This window comes from Agelaius phoeniceus, chromosome 5, assembly GCF_051311805.1.
Source record: "Agelaius phoeniceus isolate bAgePho1 chromosome 5, bAgePho1.hap1, whole genome shotgun sequence".
Classification (NCBI taxonomy): domain Eukaryota; kingdom Metazoa; phylum Chordata; class Aves; order Passeriformes; family Icteridae; genus Agelaius; species Agelaius phoeniceus.
Genome location: NC_135269.1, coordinates 41378462 through 41403479, shown reverse-complemented (window position 1 = coordinate 41403479; position 25018 = coordinate 41378462). Strand labels below are relative to the sequence as shown.

At 36.2% G+C, this 25018-nt stretch overlaps 1 protein-coding gene across 3 annotated transcripts in view; it reads left to right on the top strand.

Annotated features, from left to right (window-relative positions):
• The window catches only part of MON2 (MON2 regulator of endosome-to-Golgi trafficking), a 66133-nt gene that overhangs the window by 22542 nt on the left and 18573 nt on the right, over positions 1-25018 (top strand). For all 3 annotated transcript variants that reach the window (XM_054630900.2, XM_054630899.2, XM_077178872.1), the window contains exons 8-26: positions 147-341; positions 1059-1183; positions 1568-1707; positions 4315-4468; positions 7016-7245; positions 8335-8416; positions 9100-9281; positions 10545-10657; positions 11789-11893; positions 12145-12225; positions 12313-12386; positions 12465-12555; positions 13721-13822; positions 16049-16159; positions 16837-17012; positions 20204-20366; positions 20883-21176; positions 21909-22107; positions 23423-24051. In XM_054630900.2, the coding sequence (XP_054486875.2) occupies positions 147-341; positions 1059-1183; positions 1568-1707; positions 4315-4468; positions 7016-7245; positions 8335-8416; positions 9100-9281; positions 10545-10657; positions 11789-11893; positions 12145-12225; positions 12313-12386; positions 12465-12555; positions 13721-13822; positions 16049-16159; positions 16837-17012; positions 20204-20366; positions 20883-21176; positions 21909-22107; positions 23423-24051 (3246 nt within the window). The remainder of the gene's footprint in view (positions 1-146; positions 342-1058; positions 1184-1567; positions 1708-4314; positions 4469-7015; positions 7246-8334; positions 8417-9099; positions 9282-10544; positions 10658-11788; positions 11894-12144; positions 12226-12312; positions 12387-12464; positions 12556-13720; positions 13823-16048; positions 16160-16836; positions 17013-20203; positions 20367-20882; positions 21177-21908; positions 22108-23422; positions 24052-25018) is intronic.

Below are 25018 nucleotides of genomic sequence, written 5' to 3'. Positions count from 1 at the left end.
TCTTTTCCTGATTGTAATTTATACCAAGATTTGCATGATTTCAGACTGCTTGATCATAACTACAAATGTAAATAAGATGCATAATCAGAGCTGCTGGTAGCAATTAAGGAATATCTGCATATAACTTTTTCTATTTTGTTTTTCAGCATCAGGAATTCAGTTTTCTTCTTAAAGAAAGGGTATGCCCTCTTGTTATAAAGCTCTTCTCCCCCAATATCAAATTCAGGCAAGGTTCCACCACCTCATCTTCCCCAGCACCAGTGGAAAAACCATACTTTCCCATCTGTATGCGTTTGCTGCGAGTAGTTTCTGTTTTGATTAAACAGTTTTACAGCTTGCTGGTAAGAATATGCTCAAATTTTCTTCATGCAATTCTATTTTTCTATGTATATGCCAGTGCTGTGATCAGTAGTAGTATTGATTAGTTCTTGGGAACTGTTGATGTCTACTGAGGGAAGAAAAGGCAAAATACTCTTTTCCTCTTACGTTTATTTATGTTTACATGTAAACTGTACATTCTAAATGTACATTTTTGTTAAACATGGACTTGTATGAATTTCATAGTGGATTAGCTCTTGCCTTTTCTCTATTTAACTGCCTTTCAGGTTCTGGGAACCTTTTGATCTTCTGTTGTTTGCCTCACTTTAGATAATGATGATTACTGTGCCTTGTTAATTCTTTCTAAGAGGCTTTTGACTTGAGTTGCTAAAGCTGTTGACAGAATGTGGATAAAAACACATGTTCAGCTGTTCTTATGTCCTGAGTTTTGGGTATCTGCTAAAAAAGATATTTTTCATTTGTCTACTGTAGCAAATGTATGACCTTTATTGCAATGTCTCTGAGGAATTTAGTTCCTTCAGTACAATTGCATATGTGATTTTAGCTTGTCAAAAATGTTATATTTTTATATAATTCTGAGTAAATACTCATTCCAGGGATTTTTTTAGATTCTGTACAAAACTTGCTGTAATAGGATTCCTGAGATGGAAGGTTTTTTTAGAAAATATTTTGTAGGAGGCTTTTTATTTTTATTAATTATTATAAATTATATATTTTAGGTAACAGAGTGTGAAATCTTTCTGTCATTGCTGGTTAAGTTTCTGGATGCAGACAAACCACAGTGGCTACGAGCTGTTGCAGTAGAATCTATTCACAGGCTTTGTGTGCAGCCTCAGCTATTAAGGTATTAAATATATTGGCTTTTGCTTTTACATAAAGTTTAAGATATATTTTTATTATTTTTCTCTAATGGAAAATGCTTCCTAAAACATTGCAAATGTGTAGAAACTTAAATGCAATAAGCTTTTCATGATAATTTGTGTAATGCATTAGGCAATGCTTATTATGCAGGAAGGGCTGAATTACAGTTATTTGAGTATGTCTGTGTCTTAGCAGTATCAAAGGAGCATTTACCACAAATTAAATATTATTGTTTACCTAAATATTTGCTGATAAAATGTGATTTTAGTCTACAGTTCGGAGTGTATGTGGAGGTGAAGTTGCTGTTAAAATATTCTTTTAGTTCTTGATTTGTCAAATACTTTCTGTTTTATAAAATACCTTCTAGGTCTTTTTGTCAGTCGTATGATATGAAGCAACATTCCACTAAAGTTTTCCGTGATATTGTGAATGCACTGGGGTCCTTTATCCAGTCTCTATTTCTTGTACCAAGCACAGGGAACACATCAGCAACACCGAACCAAACTGGTAAATCTTTATTGTCATTTTAGTTTCCCATCATTTTCTTGTAATAATGAATTCTGTTTTGATTCAGCTCTGGTACAGCTCTGTACTTCTGTGTTTATTTTGGTGAAAAGCTAGCTTGAGACCAACTAGTGTTCTCAGCTCTGGTACAACAGGGGATTTTATCTACTTGGGGGGTTTGTGGGGAAGGCATAGACCCCAGTCAGCAGAGCAGTGCTCCTGCCTTGATTCCTGTTTCTGCAGTGACCCAGCTCCTTGTTTCACAACTTTTCAGAGGGAGATTCCAAAGGAGTTATTTCTAATTTCTGACTCTAAAAAATGTGTCTGCTTTCAGTCTCCTTGTGTGGGGGTGTCATTTATGGCAGTGCACAATTTAAGTAGTAAGAAGGTGTATGTGGGAGGCAATCACTAATTCTTCTGGATGTGCAAGGCCAGAGCTGGAGTTGAGGGAGCCAAGAGGCACCATGAAAGATGTGTACTTTATAAATGATCTCTGTCTTTTTTGTAAGCTGTAATCATACACATGTTGAAAAGAATTGATTGTCTTTTCTTGCAGTCAGGGTTTTGGCATTTCACTAGGTATATTTGTATTTTAATAAGAGGAAATGATCATCCTGTTAATGCCTTTGCAGTTGTTTATGTCCCAAGTTAAGGCTCTCTGCTTTTTCTTGTAGTTCTGGAAGCAGTCCTCACCCACAAGCAACATAAAAAAATTTTGTAAGGGTGTCTTTTGATATGCCTTCTTAAAAGAGATAAAAGCCAGATAATAAATGTAATTATTGTCTATCATATATACTACTACTACTGGAAAAGTTTGGGTTTAGACTCACACTTTTCAGTGTTCACTCATGAAATTGGAATCCCATGCTGGAGTGATAGCATGAGAAAATTTGTGTCAGTGTCTATTGTTCAGTAGCTGTCTATACAGCAGCTGATAGAACATTTCTATGAGTATTATTTCTAGGTTAGCTTAATTATCTTAAAGTAAATCAGAGGAACTCTTTTCACCATGTAACATGCACATATGAGAAGCCATTCTGTAATACTCATTCTGAAAACCTAAATTTTGCCTCAAGTGAAACAGCAGTGCAGTAGGGTCATGCCTCTAGTGCTGTTGCTATTTCTCTGGATAATTATTTCAGTTTGTTTTCTCTTTACACTTCTTTCTGTCTGAATGCTTCTCATGTCACTTTCTCATTAATTTCTTTTTTCTACCTTTTTTTTTTCCTACCCTTTTTCCTCCTGTGGCCATATTTGACATGCAAAGAGCAGATCAATGCAATGTAATTCTCAAGCTGAGTCTTCTGATTATAACAGCAGTCCTCTCATAGAAGGCTGTGTTTTGGAATTGTAGAATGGCTTGTGTTGGAAGAGACCTTCAAGGTTATTTAGTTCCAGCCCCCTGGCCATGGGCAGGGACATCTTCCAACAGACTGGGTTGCTTTAAGCCTTATCCAGCCTGGCTTTGGACATTTTCACTCCTTATACACTTGACTTTTGAGCTTCAGTCTTGCAACAGGTTACATGTTTCATGGGAGTTGGAAGCTGCATCTGCTGAAGTTCTGTGTCAATTTTACTATACTGGCCAATGTTTACCACCCACTTTAATGAATTAGATTAATAAAAAATTAATTGCATATATCTGACTACACAGTGGAATCATAGAAAATGACACCATTGTAACTGTGTTTGGTTAACCACGTGTTTAGCAGCATGATTTTATTGTTTTAGTCTGTTAAGTGTTACTGTGTTAAAGTGTATACATAAGCTTCTGTATATTCATATTGCCTAAGTTAGGAGTTTTTTGCCAAAATTAGTAGCTTACTCTTCACATACTAAAAGCAAGCACACCAAAATGGCAGTGAGTTACACGGTGAGTCGCTGTCCTGGGGACTCTGCTCTCTCTCCCCATTGTCTCTTCAGAGAGAATCTGAACTCGTGGGACCTATTCTTAGTAAGTAGAGATGTCCTTCTCAATGAAGGAAGTATATATATACAGACTTCCTTGTTCTTTTAGCTACTTTTTTTTGGCTTCCTCAGCTGGAACCAAAATTTGTCCCTTCTTAGCTGTTGGTTGGCACATCGTCACCTCATCCCTGATGGGGTTTGTTTTATTCTGCCTTGGCATGGAACAGATTCAAATGTTGCCATTCTCTGATTTTCTTCTCGTGGTTTTTGCATTTCTGAAATCTTGGAAGTTTGTTATTAAAATTAATTAAACTTTCTAGCTACTGAGTTCTTGATACAACTATGTAAATAATCCTTAACTTTCAAGTATCTGTCTGACTCTTCGCTAAAACAATACATTGTTTCAAGACTGTGAAAGTTTAATAACATTCTGTGAATGAATCAATGTTGCTGTACCTTTCACAGAAACATTACCTTCTGACTGAACATTAGGCAGTTGGCATCAATGAACTGCACAAAAGATTATGTTTTAGACAGCAGAGGGAGCTCAGAAATAGTTTTTTATGTTATTGTTGATTTTTTTATTGAACTGGGTGTCTTCAAATTAATCCTAGTGTCTCAAAAATTAAATGTAGAAAAAGGAAAAGGATATTTGATGATCACAACAAATTGGTTGATTTTCTCACTTTGTTTTTGTGACAGGAAGCAATGCATCAGGGAATACTGGCTCAGCACAAACAAACCCAGGAGTGCTTGGAATGGGTGGAGGCGCGACTGTATTACCTGCCTTTGAGTACAGAGGCACTTGGATACCCATCCTGAATGTAACAGTACAAGGCAGTGCCAAAGCTACATAGTGAGTACCTCTAGCTTTTTGAAAATGTATGTAACAGGTATTTTTATTTTGAATTTGATGATGTAAGGAGTTTTTTTCACTAGTGAATATTGAGGTTTTCGTTTCACTGGTGTTGAAGTCTATTAGGAATTTTCTCTTCGTTGGTGCCATGACGTGTTCCGGTCTTTTTGCTGTTTTTTTCTGCATGCCCTGGATTCTGATTGGGGTGTCCCCTATGATTTTAGCATCAGTTGGATTTTGTTTCCCTACCATATTACCTGTATTAACTTTTCACTTTTAGGCTTCCCTGTAGTATAGAACAATTTTGGAAAACCTGTTGCTGCATTTTGTAATGGCAGACATGAAGGGCATTAAGCAAACAGGACATCAGTGGAAAGGAAAAACAGCTTTCTCACACCAGCTTTACTGTATTTACAGTTTTAATTGAGCAGGATATTGTGGTAGATACTGGTCTGGTTGTCATTTCAACAATGTATTGACCTACATACCAAGGCTGGATTCTGAATGCTCCTTAGAATGGCAAATTATTTTGTCATGACTTTGTACAATGGAGATGGTGTTCTCAGTTTAAAGCTGCAAATACTGTTACTTTTTCAAATAGTGCAATTTTTTTTCATGTCAGTCATGACCATTGAGGGGCAAGCACTTCCAAACCTGAAGTTATTTGTACCACCATAAAGTTTTGGCATACTAAAATTCAGTGAAATCTGCAAATAGCCTGGATCTCAATATTTTTAGGGTAGGAACTCCTTTGCCTTTGAGATGCAGATGGAGAAAAAAAATCATAGTCAGATTTCAATAGTTAATGTGTATGTGTTGACTTTTTATTCCAGCAGTGGACATAAATGTTGTTTTAGTTTACCTGCCTGTTCTCAGAGAATACAATTTTTTAATTTGGTCAGCTACTACAACTCCCACTCTTTTCTTTTTTCTTGCTATCTATTCTTAACTGGATCAAGAACCTTGCAGCCACCATCATTGTCTCCTGTTTTGCTCTAAACTTGCTTGTGTTTTACCTTTGGACATCTCAAGTGACTCTGTGATTTTCTCTGCATAATTTTTGCATTTTTTCTTTTGTATAAGATTACAAAGTTGTCACAAGCATTTCACAGCAGTTTTTTTCTTCTGTCTTGTACTTCTGTCTGTAGTCCCTGTATGTAAGGAGATGACTTGCTGTAATGTCATGTTCTAGCACCAATTCTCTTCTGCTGCCATTAGATTTTCAAACAATGGCCACATTTCATACTTTTACACAAGTTTCTCCACAGACCACTATGCCTTCTCTTCCCCTTTACTTAAGGAACTAAATGTTTTTAAGAGAAATAGACAAACTATTCAAGACTTTTCACAACCACTGCTGTTTAACATTAACAACTCATATAATTTCTTCAGTAGTTAGCATTTTCTATCTTCAAAAGTAAAGGATGTGACCTCTACCTCACAAATATATTGTAACTATAAAACCCACTCATAATTTTAATTATACCTGTATATATATTCACACTTACTTGTATATAGAGATTGAAATGCTGACCATCTGATTTAGCTGTAGTTCCTGCTCCCCTAGATATCTGAGGCAGCTATCTTCAGGAAATTAGAGGTAATGACTGAAGTGTGGCATAAGTGTGGCACAGTAATAACTGAAGTTTGGGAGAAGGAAAATTTTGTGCATTCAGGAGTGGTGACACTAGAGTATAAAAGTATCTTTGGTATATTTTAGCTGGAATATATATCTTTTTAAAAAGTAGTTTGTAGAGTAAAAAAAATGATGAAATAATGATTGTTGGGGTAGCAGGTAGTTTTTGTAACAGATTGTCTCTACTTGTATAGATGCTGCTGTGTCAGCTACAATTTCTGTTGGATTTGTAACTCAGCAGTTCTTTATGTGCTTTTAAAGAAAAAAATGGAGAAAAGTGGCAATGAGACTGCTATTCCAGCACAGTGATGTTTTAATTGCATGCTTTTCAGCAGTGAATCATGTAGACATATCCTCTTTGTACAAATAACTTCCATTGTTTACCTGTGCACGTAGGTGGTGAGTATTTGGCCATGTAATACCTAGCTATGGACACGCTTTTCTAGTCATGTGGACTCAAAGATAATGATAATAGAATGTCTGGCTTGTCCTCAGATTGTTATAACTATGTTCACACTGTCATGATTTCCTGATGTATTTCTTCTGTTGTTCCTGGATAATTGTTCCTGGATAATTCTTCTGAATAAGTTCTGTTGCAGTGGCTTTAAGTAAAATAATAATACAAAGTAGAATTATTCATTATGCTTGCTTATATGTGTTAGTGTATTTTTAGAAATATTTTTTGCAGATCTGTACTCAGGATTTGTCCCTTTTGGTTACTGTCTTATTTAGTCATTCATTTACTCTTTTACCTCTTGACTTAAAGGTTTTTTTCTTGAGTTGCAATAAATCTTGAAGTATTTGGGATCTGTTTGTACTTAGCATTCATTTGGAATCTTGTTTTTTATTATTGTTTTTAAAAACAATAATAGTGGTATTGCTGCACACTTGTCATGTTTTCAATTTTTTAGTTTGGAGATGCTGGACAAAGTTGAGCCACCTACAATTCCTGAGGGCTATGCAATGTCAGTGGCATTTCACTGTTTGCTGGATCTTGTCCGTGGTATCACTACCATGATCGAAGGAGAGTTGGGAGAGGCAGAAACTGTCATTCAAACCACAACAGAGGCAACTTCATTACCAGCAGAGTCTTCAGAGCAAGATTTGCAGTCTGTTTCTGACCAATCAGAGAAAGAACTAGGTATTTCAAAATGCAAAAACTATATGAAATCAAACAGTTTTACGGAAAGCAGATTTTAAAATATTATGCATTTTTGCTTAAAATTGTTTCTTATTTCTATATAAAAACTTCCAATGAAGTGTGATTTTTGGGGATTTTTTTAATGGAACAGCATTCCATTTAAAAAAAATACTTGGCTTAGTGTTAAGCCAAAAGCAGAACACCGAGATCTAAGGTCACAAGAGACAGCCTGACTGACAGAAATGGAATTATGACCACGTTAAAAGAAACATATATTTCTAGTAACAAGATAAAAGGAATGTTTTAATGGAGAAATTTTTAGTAAGAATGCATTATATAGAGAAGGACTTCCTTAAAAGCAGAACTTCTGTGAAGTGAGGATTGTCTTTGTGGAACATATGAGTCTGTACAGGGGGGTCTGTATGTACAGAAAGACTTGTGTTTGAGCAGTGAGTTTTCCTGCCCCAGGAAGCCAAGGCAGTACAGCTGAAGTTTGAGCCAAGGCACTGGGGGTGCCAAATGGACAGGGGGAAGCAGAGGGGCTTCATCCCAGGCACTGCCTCGGGAGCAGGGCGCTCTCCGTGGTGCTGCAGGGCAGAGAGGGAGGTGCACGTGGGCTGGGCAGCTGCCCCTTTGCTAGGCCAGTACCTTTTTCCCTATTAAATGAAAGAAACAAAAAAGTTATGGAGAATTATAGATACCACGGGAGAGTATTTTTACTTCACTGCAAAATTTCATTGAGTTTCTTATCCCATAATTTTGCACTTCTGAATGTTTATTTTTATAGACAAAGATCAAAAATGGTTATATATACCATAGTAAGTTGGATTTTGATGGGGTTTTTTATGCTATTTAGAAGAGGCATTACTGGGTGATTTTTTTTTTACCTCAGAAATGTTACCTTAAATGCAAGCTGTTTAAATAATACTGGTGTGTTTCTGTGTGCACATATATGTGGCTGTGTAAACATGCATACAGAAACGCACTTCAAAAAATGCCGTAGTAAGCATTTTGTTTATGATACAGTTGAAAGTTATTAAGGAAACCACTGTGTTTCTGCTATTAAAAAGTTTATATATTTCTTTTAAGTTAGCAGAGCTGTCTGGGAAGAAATGGTGAACGCTTGTTGGTGTGGTCTTCTGGCTGCTCTATCCCTTCTACTTGATGCAAGGTATCTGGTCTTTCATTTCTCTTGATTTTTCTAAATTGATATTCCAAGCTATATTTTGAACTGACTTTTGATACTAGACAAATTGACAGTTGTGAATGTAAGTGCTGTTCATGGCATCTGAGCAGTCAGGTTTGTGGCTTAGACTGAGTGGCTAAATGACACAGAATTCCAACATAAACCTTTAATGTATTTCAATACAGAACAATTAACTGCATTTTCAAAGGGTTGCATTTAAACTATTTAAATTATCTTTATTTCTTTTTACTTTGCTTGCATGTTTCAACATATTGAAGTGATTCCAGGTCCTGATTACTGCAAGTAAGAGACTAAGTAATGTGTTGGTACTTGTTAGTACTATCTAATCTTTAAAGTGGAAAAGCTTTTTACTTGGAAATGACTGTGGTAAATTAATTGACTCTTTCAAAGGGCCTTTTGTAATCAAACACCATTTTCTGAAATTAGTTTAAAATATCTTCTCATAATATCATTACCAAGTCACTGAAAAGTATAGTTCAATTTTGTAGGAAGTGGTTCTGAAGAATTTGTTGATTGGTTATGCTTGTTCTTCAATATTTATACTGTTAATGGGTTTAAAGTATATGTTCTTATGGCTTTCAGTTTTGGTTAGCTGCCTGCCTCTGTGCTCTGTATTAATTCTTGCTGAACAATGTGTACTCTTTCAGCACTGATGAAGCTGCCACTGAAAATATTCTAAAAGCAGAATTGACCATGGCTGCACTTTGTGGGAGACTGGGTCTTGTAACATCAAGAGATGCCTTTATCACTGCCATTTGCAAAGGATCTTTGCCTCCTCACTATGCCCTTACTGTATTAAACAGCACAACTGCAGCTCTGTCCAGCAAATGTAAATATATACATTTTTCTTAATTCTGTTTCTTCGTACTGTCCTCTAAACCCAGTTTTTTTTTGGGATGTGGTTCCAAAGATATGCAGCTGTAGTATTTGGCTATATAAAATTAAGTTAGAATCCTCAGAGAGCACCTAGATCACCTGCTTTCCAGAACTGGTTAGTTTTGCAGCATTTGCTTACTGTCATTCTGATCAACCTAAAATTTCCTGAAAGATTCACATATGTCAAAAGTTCAAATTCTGAGATCTGTCTACCATTGTAAAGATCTGCTAGGATGTGTAATTAAGGCATTCAAAATCTGAAGAGGTCTCTGGGCAACTTGGATTCTAAAGCTTTGTCTAGAACATCCTGCATTTGTGATGTACTACAGTCTTATCTACAATTGTCTGGTGATGGTAATGCTTATGCATAAATGGAAGATCTAAGTTCTGGGCTCTCTGTAGCCTACAAAAAGCTGAATTGATGCATCCCACATCTTGAGAGAATGTTGTAATTCATAATATACGCTGGTTTAGGATGTACTCTGTTTCTAACTTTGAAAGTGAATTACTACTTACTAAGAAAAACAACTACCTGAAAAATATACAGATGCATCTAACATTAGAGCTCTTAATATAAAACAAAAATATCTTACTCTGGGAACAAGGACCAGCACCTTTACTTCAGTCCAGTGTACCAGCTAAGTGTATTATTAGATTGTAAGTCTGTTAAGAACTTAAGAACACATGACTGAACTACACAGATACCTATAAAAACAAAGAAGGGAACCTCAGTTATTTTGTGTAGGTTGCTCTTCTTTTTACAATTGAGTCATAAAATGGGTGTCCTGGAGTCCCATATTGGAAAAATATAATGATGCAGCATCCATGGCACTGTCATTTTCTGAGTGTACTGGTACAATGGTAGCACACGGTGATACCATTTATACACAATTACTATAAAAAACTGAGTTGAGAAAGTCTAATGCTCATCTCTTAAGCATAAATATTTCAGTCTTGACATAAAATGTATAAATGTCTAATAGTCAAGCAATGTCTAATAGTTAGAAACAGGGATTAATTGCAAGATCTTTAAATGTCTAGGGCAATGACACTGTAATCTAAATATAACCAAAGGTCTCAAAGTGAGGTATGTTAAAGGCAACACTGTAAAGAAATTTTGTGGAGTCTGTTTGCCAGGAGGTAGTTCTTACCACAAGTAAATACTGGATTTTAAATTTAGAGGGTTTTTTTCCTTCTCTTTCCAATTTTCCTCCAGCATATTCCATTCAGGGACAGAATGTTCAAATGATTAGTCCCTCAAGTGAGTCTCACCAGCAAGTTGTAGCAGTAGGGCAACCCTTAGCTCTTCAGCCACAGGGAACAGTTATGGTAAGTACAACTTGTAAGTGATCTTGCTTTGCTTAACTACTTCTTTCTGCATCTCAGTGTGTCTCAAAACCAGGCTACAGATGCACAGCATTCTTACAAATAATGGTGTAAGAATGGTGAGCTGGTCTATTGTCCTAAGGCTTTCATTTGGAACAGTCCTGGACAGTAAAGTTATCTAATTGCAAAGAATTCTTATTCTTGTTTTTTTCTGACTTCTAGCGCTGAAGTTCTTATCCATTCCACTTGGAAAACTCTGGATCCCAGCTGTGTTATGTGCATGTGTGTGAAAGTTCATTTAAGATGATGTTCATTTAAGATAGACTGATTTTTGTGGAGTGATGCAATTAAGCTGGAGTACTTGAACTTGTGTCTGAAAACAATGTGAAACTGGGAGGAGAGGGCAGTGATCAAATCAGAGAATCACAGGATGGTTTGGGATGGAAAGGATCTTAAAGATCATCTCATTCCAACCCACTTGCCATGTGCAGGGACACCTTCCACTAGACCAGCTTGCTCAAAGCCCCATCCAACCTGGTTTTGAACACTGCCAGGGATGGGGCATTGACTTCTTCCCTGGGCAACCTGTTCCAGTGAGGCTGGTGAGTTCCAGTGACTCACCAGCCTCAAAGTAAAGATTTCTTTCCTAATACTGAAACCTGTTCTCTTTCAATTTGAACCCATTCCCTCTTGTACTTTCACATGCTCTTGGAAATAGTCTTGCCCTGTTTTTCCTGGAAGTTCCTTTCAGGTACTGAAAGGCTGCAGTTAGGTCATCCCTGAGCCTTCTTTTCTCCAGGCTGAACAATCCTGATTCTCCCAGCCTTTCCTCATAGGAGGGGTGTTTTACCCCTCTAAACATCTTGGTGGGCCTCCAACAGATCGATGTCCTTCCAGTGTTGGGGACTGCAGAGCTGGATGCTGCACTCAAGTACTCATATTCAGCTTCACCAAGATAAGGCTGAGAGAAGAAGTAGAAATACTGAACTACTTCTCTAAAATAATATATTTCAGTAGTGCAAACAAAATGTAATTTTGAGGCACTTCAGTAAAAATTGGAGGTTTGCTAGAAACACTATAATTATTAATGATAAAAATTGGATGGCTGTTTGGTTGTTGTTTTTTTTTTTGTAGCTGACATCAAAAAATATCCAGTGTATGAGGACATTACTCAACCTAGCTCACTTCCATGGAGCTGTTCTTGGTACATCGTGGCAACTTGTCCTGGCTACCCTTCAGGTAATATTTCCTGTGAGGAAATATTTATGCCTTGCTGTTATGCCTTGCTGTTATGCCTTGGTGTTTTGCTATAATTTGGTTTTCGATTGCTCAGTGGGCAATAGAAGAAGCTTTCAGTCTTCTCATGGTGTTCTGTGAATTGCCTTGAATAAGTACTGTAGCTGTTTTCTCTTGAGTTCTGTTTGGTGGCTAGCTTGAGTACCGTGCTAATTTCTTCTCTGCCTGAAAAATGATCCTTCTGTATTTTTCAGCATCTTGTGTGGATTCTGGGACTGAAGCCTAGTGTTGGGGGTGCATTAAAACCTGGGAGAGCTGTGGAAGGGCCAAGCACAGTAAGTATGATTGTTTGTTTTGCAGTTAATGATTGCATATTATTTTCTGTTACAATCTGTAAGATACATTTCTGTCTTTTATTCAAGGTTCTGACTACAGCGGTTATGACTGATCTGCCATCTATATCCAGTATGATTTCAAAGCTTTTTGAAAACTCACAGTAAGAAACCTTATCTTGTAATTAAAATAATATCTGTATATCAAAGTTGACAGTGTTTTGATAGCAGTTATTTTTCAGGTACCTTGATGATGTGTCTTTACATCACTTAATAAATGCCCTTTGCTCCTTGTCCCTGGAAGCCATGGATATGGCCTATGGAAACAATAAGGTATAAAAAAGTTGTTTATTTTTTTAGATGTTTTTATGAAACAGGCAGAAGACTTGTACATTTATTCTTTAATTAATTATTCCTAACACTAAAAGCAGTAATACCTTTGATGCTAGATTAAAAAATAAAATATGAACCAGAGAAGGTCTTTTTTTTAATGGTTCATACAGTTACTACATTCTCTGAACATCCTCACTGCATTCCTGTGCTTTTTAAGGAACGTCATGTGTTTCCATTAATAAGGTTGTGGGTGGATGAAACTTTTAAAAGCCCATGTAATTTCAGAGGTTATGGATGCTGAGTAGCACAGTATGTTCGGTGAGATGTTCATTTTCATTTCAATTTTCTCTTACAATGTACTTCAGAGAAAGCCTGACAGTTAGGTATTTAAAAACCTGGTAAGTCATATTTACTTGGGAAAGCATAGTTAGTAATCATGTTGGCTTCAGTAAACAACCTTTATCCCAGAAAGATTGAATATATATTCTCCTAGTCATAATCTTATCCCAGAGGAGAGTTTCTAAAAGCTTGTCCTTAATCTGTTACACTAGAGATAATTAAGGCAGAGAACAGGTTTTATAATATTTTGCTATTACAGCAACAAAGAATGAATTTAATAAGCAAAGTTTGTGTTTAAAAGCAGTTGAAAATTAGAGTAAGAAATCAGCAGAAATGGGAAGAGATAATGATTTCAGTGCAACAGTCATTTTGACTATATGTTGATTTTAAAAAAAGTAAAATTGAATGAAGCTTATGACAAATATTTGCAGATACATTTGATGAATGCAAAATGTGTCATATTCCTGCAGAGCATTTATGAAGCCAATGAAAGCTAAATAATTAGGGTATTATGAAATGAAACATTGCCGATTTTGTCACGTCTGTGTAATTTGAAGAGTTGCATGGGCAGAAGCTGTTGTGCTGGGCAGTCACGGTACAGGGCCGGTCGGAGGCAGGGGCTGTGCCGGGCGAGCTCGCACGGGGCCGTCAGTGCTCGGTTTCTGTCAGCCGGCTGCCCCCGTGTGGCCGCTCTGCGGCACTGCGCTGGCCGCGCGGGCTCCCGGCCTCCGCGGAGCGAGCGGCACCGCGGCTTAGCAATTACCCCCAGCAAAACGCCTTATTGCAGCTACCTCCGAGTCACCTGCTCCAACTCCATTTCTTTTAGGAACCATCACTTTTTGCTGTTGCTAAATTACTGGAAACGGGACTAGTTAACATGCGCAGGATTGAGATTCTTTGGAGACCTCTGACCGGTCATCTTCTGGAGGTAACTAATGGCTTTTTATCACTTGTACTAGAATTTAGTTTGTATTAATGAAAATCTTGTGGAACTACATTGTTAATGTGTAATTAAAAAAAAAATCTAAATCATAATTGTATGTTTTACTTTAGGCACTTTATTGTTGCAACTTGAATGCATTATGGTTTGGATTTAAAAGTGAATTTATTATATTTCAATCGCAATATTTTAATATCTCTTGGTAACTTTCTCTTTATGGTGCTGTCACTCTTTATATGGTTTTGACACAGCAGTGTTTAAAAAGATCAAGTAATTATACTTCACATATTTGTTCTAATTAAGGTAGCGCAAATTTACTAATTCACACAGTACAAATATTTAGGATGATTCTGAGATAGAATCTTCCTAGAATTGAAGCCAGGAGATTTATTAAGAAAGGGTTGTTTATTGGTTTGTTTTTTTAATATTTAAGCTAATTTCTGATTGCTTTCTTTAAGAGAATACTGTTCAAGTATAAAAATGTCACAATCCTGTTGCAATTTTTTTAGTATTTTAACTTCAACATGAAAAATATACTTTACAAAGGGAAAAAACCTTCCATTTTGAATTGAAAACTCAAAACAGGTGACTGAATATAACTGTAGTTTTAGTTCTCCATATAGGAGAATAAAATGTAAGAAAATAATGTAATTCTCTATATAGGAGAATAAAATGTAAGAAAAGGGTTTGTTTCAGAGTGGGTAAAGGAGAAAGCTTTTCTTCCTCATAATTCAGAATGTATCAGATACCTCCTTAGCACCAGTGCATTGTTTCAACCAGTATCAAGGATTGGCCATATCTTTTTATGGAAGCCACATTTTGCTTTATCTAGGAAAAAAAATAGATACTTCTGGGTTTAAAGACTTAAAGCACAGTCATCTCTTTCTCTTGTTTATTTCTTGCCCTGCAAAACAATAAGGTTCACCGTCCACATCCTAAGACTGTTTCCATCTAGGGAGCAGTCTGTTTCAGTCTGTTACCCATGCAGTGCAGATAATCTGCCACTGTTTTGTAGGAAGTACAGAGTCTTTCATTTTCTTTCAAAGTGTACTGCCTTATTTCCTTTTAAACCTAAGTTGTTGAGGTACAATAAGGAAGGAGGAAACATCAGCTATGATTCAATTAAACACAACCTGAGGGAATAGCTTGTTCCCTGCTTCTGGAACTGGTCATCTGGACAGAATCAGAGCATGAAGTACTTCAAATTTTCTCTTCTTATTTTATATAAAATTTTTTAAATGTAATTAAATCAGGAGAGTGGCTATTTCTTGTCCACATTTTTAAACGTTAAGCTATCTCTTTTACATTGTTCACCTTTTCAGTTTGGCTAGTGGTTGAGAGGAGAATGGTCCACCAATAAAAAGCTTCAGCCTTCTTCATGAAACTGCCTTGGACTTGACTCTGGGTTCTCACACCATCAGAGCTAGGGCTGGAAGGTGGGGTGGGAATAATTATGGAGTGGTCAATGAAACTGTACACTTCCCATATTAGTGTGAGGGTAATGTATTAGATACAGCACAGTTCATACAAGCTATCTAAGAAATGAATATGCACAGTGTTTGTAATTTTTATATTCTAAAAAAGCAATTAGAAAAGTTGTTAGGTTTAGAGAACTTAGAGACAAAGAGAAATGAAGATACACATTTGAAACTCAAGTTTAAAGATGCTCACTATTGCTTTGTCAAGTTTTTAAAATAAAGGGAGTGTGAGGTTTATTTTGTCTTCAATATGTAGTTACTTTTTGTATTTGAGAATATAGAAGACTCTTTCTTTGTTGGCTACTGTCATGCTCCTCACTTGATTATGTTAAGCAGTGTGTGAAAATTCCAATTTTGTAGCTTTAGGTTAAGTTAAACCTCTTAGGCATTTGTTGAAGGGTTGTTTGGTGCTTTTTAATCAGTCATTATCAGAATTAGCAGTTAGTTTATTCGTTTTGGAAAATTTATTTACTTGAATTATATATGTAATTTTCATTATGTTTCCTTCTGTGTCTTTCTCTGCTTCCTATTGCTTCCTTATTCAGAAGGTATGTCTATCCAAAAGATAAATTTCTTTTTTTTACTCTGAAGCCAAATTTTACCATTTAGAAATCTATTGTATTATTCTTATACTATTGTATGTACATTCTAATATAATTAAAATACCAGTTTTTAATGTATTATATATGTTGGTTAAATAAAAGTGTCTTTAAACAAAACATTGGTGTGTTTTCAGGTCTGTCAGCATCCCAACTCCAGAATGAGAGAATGGGGAGCAGAAGCTTTAACTTCTCTCATTAAAGCAGGACTGACATTCAGACATGATCCTCCATTATCTCAAAACCAGGTAAAGTAAGTTTAAAAGCAGATGCTTTCCTCCTTCATTTTTAAAGTAGCTTTGCTATTAAGTATGTAAAGTCAGTGGCTGTAGCACTCAGTTGTAACTATTGTGGACCGTCACATGCATTGTAATGAACAATCCTCTTTCATTTTTCAAATACCTAACTAAGAGTGATGCTTGCATATTATGTCCATTTCTTGGAACAAATTATGGGTCACCCCCATGAGTGCAAAGCAACTACAAAATGTTTAGTAGTATATATGTGATTGATTCTGTGGCAGGTAGAAAATGTGTTTTATCTAACCTTCTAAATTACAGCAGTTCAATCCATGATTAATAAAATATTCTAATATTTTTACTGATAGTCATTGGATATTTTTTCCATGGTCTCTTGAGGAAGCTGAGTGTAGCCCTGCTGAGTAAACATAAAAGTTGCATGACACTTTTTATGCAACTGTAGTAGCATCTGTAGCTGCTTCCTGAGGAACCTGGAGAACAGGAGCCAGGTAGGTAGGTTTTCTGCAAAGACCCTGTATGGTCTGAATTTGAGCATTTTGTGAGTGAGCTACTGAATTAATTCAATGACTCTTTAATTTGTACTGGATGTTTTCACTCATACATAAAAATACTTAAGAATCAGTTAAATGTTAGCATCCTTAATATGCTTTACTGTTTACTTTTAGAGACTGCAGTTGCTTTTATTGAATCCACTAAAGGAGCTGTCAAACATTAGTCATCCTGATATCAGGATCAAGCAGTTGGAGTGTGTGCTACAGATTTTACAGAGTCAGGGTGACAGCCTAGGACCTGGTTGGCCATTGGTGCTTGGAGTCATGGGGGCAATCCAAAGTGATCAGGGGTAAGTGGTGGAAATAAAATTTTAAACTCATGTAAGGTAAGAACAGTAGAAAAAATTCTGCTTTTATTTTTGTACTTTAATAGCCACTTCAATAATCATAGTTTCAATGTAATTTTCGGCTTGTGAAAAATTTTACTCAACAAAAGTACACTTTTTAATTCTTCTTGAAGCACACTTTATTTTACTGAATTAATCTTCCAAAAGACCAGAATATTATTCCACTCTACATTCTCCTGTAGTCAGCATGCAGTATACACTCAGTGTGCCATTTCATTTGATCTTGACCATCTGGTGGACACATCTCTCTGTTGCTTGCCAATACTTCTGTGTGAATCAGCTCTCGCTCAGTTTATCTATTGTTTCTTCTTAAATCTTCTAGTAGTCTCTAGTGTGTGTTTTCTTCTGATAGCTCTCTCTTTTTCTTGAAGCCTTTGTACCTAAATGGTTGCTGGTAGCAGAAGGATGGAAGATTATTTACTGGCTGAGGGCGAATCCCTTGACTTAGACAATTGACTCTGTTGCCAGCAGAGGTGGACTTGTTCTCCGCCCACAAGGGAAAGTGAGAGATGAAGTTGCAATGAGTATTTTTGAAATGAGCAATGAATTGAACATCTGCCTTTGTAACTGTAAGCACCAAGAATTATACCTACACACTCAAACCATATGTATTGGTTTTTTAGGTGCTAGTCAAGACTAGCAGCAGGATAGGTCATCACATAATTCTAGTGTCAGTAGAATTCTCCTTGGCATAGCTCTCCTTTTGTCTCACCTTAGCTTTAGTCTTCTGGTCAAATAAAAACCTAAAGCCCCTTCAAATGCTTGAAGGATTTTGCTCTTGGACCAGTATTGTTTGCATTTTCAGTAATACCTACCAAAATTCCCAAGCATTTTGGCATTCTTCATTGTGAGCATCCTCTTTTTTGTAATTAAGCTTCATTTGGTAGTTGTTGTTTCCACACTTGGTGCAATGTGTTCCTGCATGCCTTTTGATTTTCACTGTTGTTAGTGATGGATGAGAACCACCACAAATTCCTTCTCAAGACAGTCTTCAGATCCCATTAAATCTCAAACCCATATCTCACTGGCTGATATCTCAAGATGTTACTAACATCTTGTGTTATATCTTAGTCTCCTTCACAAAGTATGTGGAATAATCTACTTCACCTACATGTTTGTAGCACTATTTGTCCCCATCATATTGAGTTGGAAAAAAAAAAGCATGCCTCCTTTTCCTTCAGAAAAAACTTAATTTCTTACCTAAGTTACAGCTGTGAGTGCTAGGTGCAGATGCTATTATTGTACTTGAAATATTAACTTACTGACCACAAGACTTTATTCACAACTGTCTTCCCTCTGATCGGTGAACATCCTGGATTCCAGGACAGAGTCCATTTATCTTCCTGGAGAACTACTTTCCAGGCTTTTATAAAAACAGAAAATGCTGTTTTGATAATCAAAAACCATACTTTGGTCACTTCTGGATTGTACAGTAATATCCTGCCAAACAAAAGGAAGCCTGTCTTTGAAGTCTTTTTCAGTGGAAAGCCTCTGTTTATTTTAAGCATAGATAAAGCCCTACACAATCTTAAGATTTCTCACTGAGCTAAGTTTCTTCTATTTATAGTTACCTTTTCGTGGTCACCTGTAACACCAAGGACAGTTCCACAATTTGAAGAGTTGTATCACTGTTACTACTTGCATGAGGGACTTTAAAACCTTTCTTCAAGCACATAGCAGTGTGGGACCTTAATTTGGAAAAACTGTTCTGAATTTGTTCTTGCAAACGGTAGCCTTGCATTTGAAGTTTAGAAAGACAGGTTACTTTCGCATTAGCTCAGTACTTCAGAATGAGTAGTGGAACTATACTTTCATTTCCTGCCTCCTTCTCTTTTCTCTTAGAGTCCTTGAGGGTCACATACCTCTGAAACTATGTACTGGAGGGGGAACTGCAGCAGTTTTGGGTCTGTTTCACTTTATAGACTCCTCTAATGAGTATGAGGGAAAGTATTGTTTGAGTTTTTTCTCCATAGCAATGATAAATACTTTATCATACATGGTAGGATGGATGTTTCTCTGCAGTATTCATCATATTAGAGAACTATTAGTTAAATCATTACTGTCCATGTGAAGTTTCTTGTATATTCCTCTGGTTTCTGTATCATGTTGGCTGTTACAATACAGTGAAAATGACCCACATCTGATTTTGATTTAGGATTAATAAAAAAAAATTCATTTGTAATTTTGATATAGGTAACTGACATGTCTATAGTCTGAAATTTTTTCTCAGGATGTATATCCTGAAGGACACCAAGTTTCTGTGTTACAAAGCTTTGTAGTTATTTCTGTTGTACATTAAACATTGAAAAAACCCTGCAGTGAAATTTAAATGCAGCTTCCCTATTTATGTTACCTACACTCCACCACTCCTTTTGATGCCTTCATTTTGTCTCTCACTGAACAAGATTTTAGTTGCAAATGGCCTTGCTCTTCTGAGAACTCCTTCTTGCAAACCTTTTCTGTACTATATTTTTATGTTTGTATTCAGAATCAAATTCTGAAGGCAAAGTAATTATTAAGGATCTGTTTAAGGGTAGATATTTTGAAAAGTTTTTGTCTGATATAATGTAGTATTGAAGCAAGTAAGACTACGATTATATTAGTGTGCATCTTTCCTAATAAATAAAAACAAATTTTGCCCACCTGTTTGGTATACTTGAAGTAATTTGTAACTGCTGGTATGAGAAACTCTTCAGAACAGCTTGCTCTTTGGAAGATTATCATGCTTAAATTAAGCTTGTCTTGGTTTTTTTTTTTTTGGTCCATTGTGGTTTTTTTCTAATGTTCTGGCTAACACATTTGAACTAACAAGCTTTAGAACTCTAAAACAGAGAAATGGACTTCACTATGTAAAGTTAAATAAGGACCACTGGAAAGCTTAAACTTCCAACTCCACTAGGTAGTTAACATGGACTAAACTACTTCATCAGAATTTTAAGCTTCAACTTAAAATTATATCCCAAAAACCCCATTTAAAGTGGTGCAAATTCTTCTCAAAAACATTAATTTCATTTTTTCTTTTTGTATTTAATAATGCTATCTCCTGAGGTACTGTATTCAAAATATTTCCATGCTCTTGAAGAAATGTGAAATGAGTGTGTGTGTGTGCTTTGTTTTCATTTTGTTTTTTTAAGAGAGTCCTTAATACGGACTGCATTCCAGTGTCTTCAGCTGGTTGTGACCGACTTCCTTCCTACCATGCCATGTACTTGTCTGCAGATAGTTGTTGAAGTTGCAGGAAGCTTTGGACTTCACAATCAAGAGCTAAATATTAGCTTAACTTCAATTGGTTTGCTGGTGAGTTTTTTATTAACCTACAGTGATGCTGCTTCAGGCTTTCATTTTTGCTTTTCTTTTTTAATGAAAACTTTTCTGTAGCCAGTTATACAAATGAAAACCACAACGTAGCTTTTTGGGTTCTTACTGAACTCCCATGCTGTCATTTGGAATCGTAGGTAAATTGAGTGAGCACATCTTACCTTTAATCTCCATGATTCCTGCCTTACTAAAAGAAATAACATTGCATTGCAAGCATGTTCATCAGTATCTTATTTTTAATACATTTTTTTACAAAAAATGTACTAAAATGATGAGTTCATTCTTTGTAACAGGAACCTAAAAGCTGAGAAAAAAGAGTAATTTTTGGACCTTGCAAAATTTATGTGCTGATCTTATTTCACCAGTGTAGGGAAATTAATATCTTGATGTACTTTGCAAAATACTTTGTGAAAATAAGAGACAATTTATTTCATGAACATTAAAGCATTACCCTATTTTTATTGTACAACACCATATGTCTTATTTATTTTGTAGTGGAATATTTCAGATTATTTTTTCCAAAGAGGTGAAATAATTGAAAAGGAGCTAAACAAAGAAGAAGCAGTGTTGCAGAAACAGGCAGAAGAAAAGGGGGTGTTGCTGAACAGACCTTTCCATCCTGCATCACCATTTGACTGTCTTTGGTTATGCCTGTATGCCAAACTTGGAGAGCTGTGTGTGGATCCCCGACCTGCAGTTAGAAAGAGCGCAGGGCAGACATTGTTTTCTACTATTGGTGCTCATGGAACTTTGCTGCAACATTCAACGTGGCACACAGTAATATGGAAGGTATGATGTGTAAGCTTCCTCTGAAGGTTTTGTAAAGAGCATTTACGTTTTAGTAACCATTAACCATTTACCATTTAATAACCACATCATTTAGATAATTTATTAAGACTTTTAAAAGATAACATAAGATGGCAGAAATCTAATCTCTTGGGTTTTGGGAATGTTTTTTATACTCTGTCTTCTCTGGCCTTTAAAGCCTCTTCTAAAATACAATTTTAATATCCTAATAATTTATTTTTTACTCAGGAGTTTGATAAAAAGATGGTGTCCTTCCTACAAGAATGACTTATCTTTTGTGTGAAAAGGGAGATGTTTGAGGGTCATGTGACAGGGCTGAGCTGGTATTGGATAGAGCTTTGCTTTGCATTCTGTTTTGGATCTATCAGAAGGCTGTGTTCTAAGTCATGGTCATGTTATGCTTTATGGAAACTTTGGGCTATATTTGAACCTGTCTGTTGCACCTGTGAAGTGTCTGAGAGCCACTGGTTTTAGCGTTCTCCTGGTGCTGACAGTGTTCTTGGTGGGTTTGAGTGTCCTATTTCCAGCCTTCCTCAAGTGGACGTCAGTTGACTGATTGTTAATCTTGACTGCTATGGAGACTATTTAGAACAAGGGAATTTTCAAGGTGACATAGTGACAGAAAGGATAATGAAAGAATTTGTTGGTTTACTATGAATGCAGCCATGTTATTTGAAAAGTTGCGTTTTTCCTCTTTTTTTCTGGCTGTTACAGGTTTTATTTCACCTGTTGGATAGGGTTCGAGAATCTTCTACGACAGCTGACAAAGAGAAGATTGAATCAGGAGGAGGCAACATTCTCATTCATCATTCAAGGGATACAGCTGAGAAACAGTGGGCTGAGACATGGGTATTAACACTGGCTGGAGTTGCAAGGATATTTAACACTAGGAGATACTTACTGCAGCCTCTAGGTAAAATTTATAGATATTAAAAGACAGGGTGATAAACTTTCTTCTTTTGTATGCTCTTTTCAGTTAATGTACTGGGCAAGATGCTTAGCTCAATCTTAGCTCAAAAATGTTTTTTGTTGTGTCACCTCAAAAGTTATGAAAATTATGGAGTTATTAATTCATGCTTCATAGAGCCAAAAATTGTAACTACAGATTTCCTCTTCTGTATCATGGTACTTGAGATTAAATCTCAGTAGTCACAATTCAGTCCCAATTCTGGGTGCTAAATAGCTTTAAATTATAGTAGACTGACAACAATAATACTTTGTCTTTTCTTTGTTCTTGTCAGAACATGCTTTTCCTTTTATCTGTCTAAGGGAATGCCACACTTGCCTGGAACTCTTCTGTGGTATCAGTGTGTCAAATTTAACAGCACTCTGAGAACATAAAGAGAACTTACCTGTAAAGTCAGTGGAGTATTGAACATTTTCATTGTTCAGCTGTAGGTAGTAATATTTTAAAATAGCTTGGTAATTTCTACAAGGAAAAAGTGCAAAAGGAATAGAGACTGTATAGCTTATAAAGAAAAGTTCTCATTAGATTATTCTACCTTCAGCATCCTATAGTATGCAGTTAATGTATATTAACTGGATATAAGTTGTATTTCATTTTGGTCATTTGTGATATCATGTTGTGGTATCAACATATTAACAGCTAGTAAGTGTATCAGTCATTTGCAGAAATGTGGTAGAATTTAGGCTATATTAAACTTGAGTTAAAACTGAATAAAAAAATTAGAACTACTTTAATTATTCAAACCCTGTAATTAGTAATATAGAAAATTGAAGGTTAAGGCTAAATTTAATGAAAAACTCAAATGCCTCAAATGAAATCTATCCACAGTACAATTATCAGAGCATTTTAAAATCAATTCTTTATAAATGCATTGCATGAGTAATTGCATTAATTTGACCCTTAATTCCTTGTGTGGGTTTAACCCTTCTTGAAATCAACAGGCATCTGGTATGTTTAAAAATAAGAATATTTTACTGGTATGGGATGTGGTATGTGATTTTTTGCTAGCAAATTTAGCATGAACATAGGTATATTGTTTCATTCTTCATATTTATGTGTTTCTCCGTCACATTCATTCTTTCAGCTTATGGTTGAACTGATATAAAAGTCATTCAAGTGGCCACCTAATCTCTTGAAATTTCTGTGTATTAGACTAACATGTACATGAGCAGCCTTTTAGAGAGGCAGGGTGGGTGGGAATGGGAATAGGAAGCAAGTTCCAAATTGATTTTTTTTCTGTCCTCTCTCTTTTTTTAAATAGGAGACTTTTCCCAAGCCTGGGATGTTCTTCTTGATCACATCCAGTCAGCAGCACTTAGCAAAAATAACGAAGTTTCCTTGGCTGCTCTGAAAAGCTTCCAGGAAATCCTGCAAATTGTTTCTCCTGTTCGAGACTCTGAGAAGCCTGAGACACCACCTGCCATCAATGTTTCTGTACCTTTGGTGGTAGGGACAACTACTGCCACTAGTCTTGGCAGATCATTCATGAGAACTGACTCCATAGGAGAAAGAATAGGAAGATATAATGGATCTGAACCTCCTGTAATAACAGATGAGATTGAAGATTTGAATCTTTGGTGGGCAGCCTGGAACAGCTGGTATAGGATTGGATCAGAAAGTACAAGGCCTCCAATTACTTGTGATAAATTGACTTTCATTCCCAGCCAGCCTTTTCTTACAGCTTTAATTCAGATATTCCCAGCTCTTTACCAACACATCAAAACTGGTTTCAGCATGGATGATCTCCAAAAGCTCGGTGTCATTTTGCACGGTGCTGTTTCAGTTCCAATCAGTTCAGATGCTTCCCCTTTCATCCTTCCATCTTACACTGAAGCAGTTCTGACAAGTTTACAGGAAGCAGTGCTTACAGCTTTAGATGTTTTACAAAAGGTAATCATGCAACTTCTAGTGTGTGAAAGGTAAACTACAGTGTGTGCTACTTTTACTCTATAGAACTATAGTGGGGTGATTTAAACAAGATTTAAAAAATTATTTTTAATTGCACAGTGTGTTGTATTTTAACAATCAGATCTCCATTCCTGCTGCAGAATAGATGAAAGTATTGAAAGGAATGGTGTAATCTTTATGAAATGTGCTTTGCTTGATTGCAGAAGTACCTTAAGTGTTGTGCTGTGTTTGTAGCCATTCATGTGTCCATCTAACATTGAAGTACTGTTGATACTGAAGGTCTGTACATGGAGATGGAGGAGCAGTCCCACAAACAGTGTTCCACATGATGTCCAGGTGCTGCCATGAACAGTCTAGAAAGAACAGCAATTATGAGAACTTACAGTTCACACAAAGCATAAAATATAGAAGGTTCTCTGGCAGATTACCTACATTCTGGACTCTTAATAATCAGATATTTAAGGAAAATGCTGCATCTCTGCTTAAGAAATTCTTACTATAGAACTCATGCTCAAAGAGCACCCTTCATGCAAGTAAATCTATAAACAACAAATGAGGGTGCTCTTTCTTTGAAAGCCAAAAAAAAAAGAAAATAACGCTGCTTGTTTCTTTCTTTTTGCAGTGGTAACATATCTCCTTGCAAAATTCAGTGCTCATTCACATAACTTATTTATTCAAAAGAAGCAGAGTTGATCATGAATTAAATAATGCATTTATATTGAGCACTACTTTAAAAAAACACCCCCCTCCCCCCCCAAAATAAAGCCCCCACAAACTTACTTGGGAAATGCCAGAATTAAAATATCCACATGACCTGACTTCATTTCCTTTGGGATTTCATGTTAGGACTACTTTGCTTAACATGTGGTCATGTATCCCCCTGGCTGCTGTCAGGATCCTGCCCCATTTAGCTCATGAAACACATGGTGGCTGACAAATGAGCAGCAAT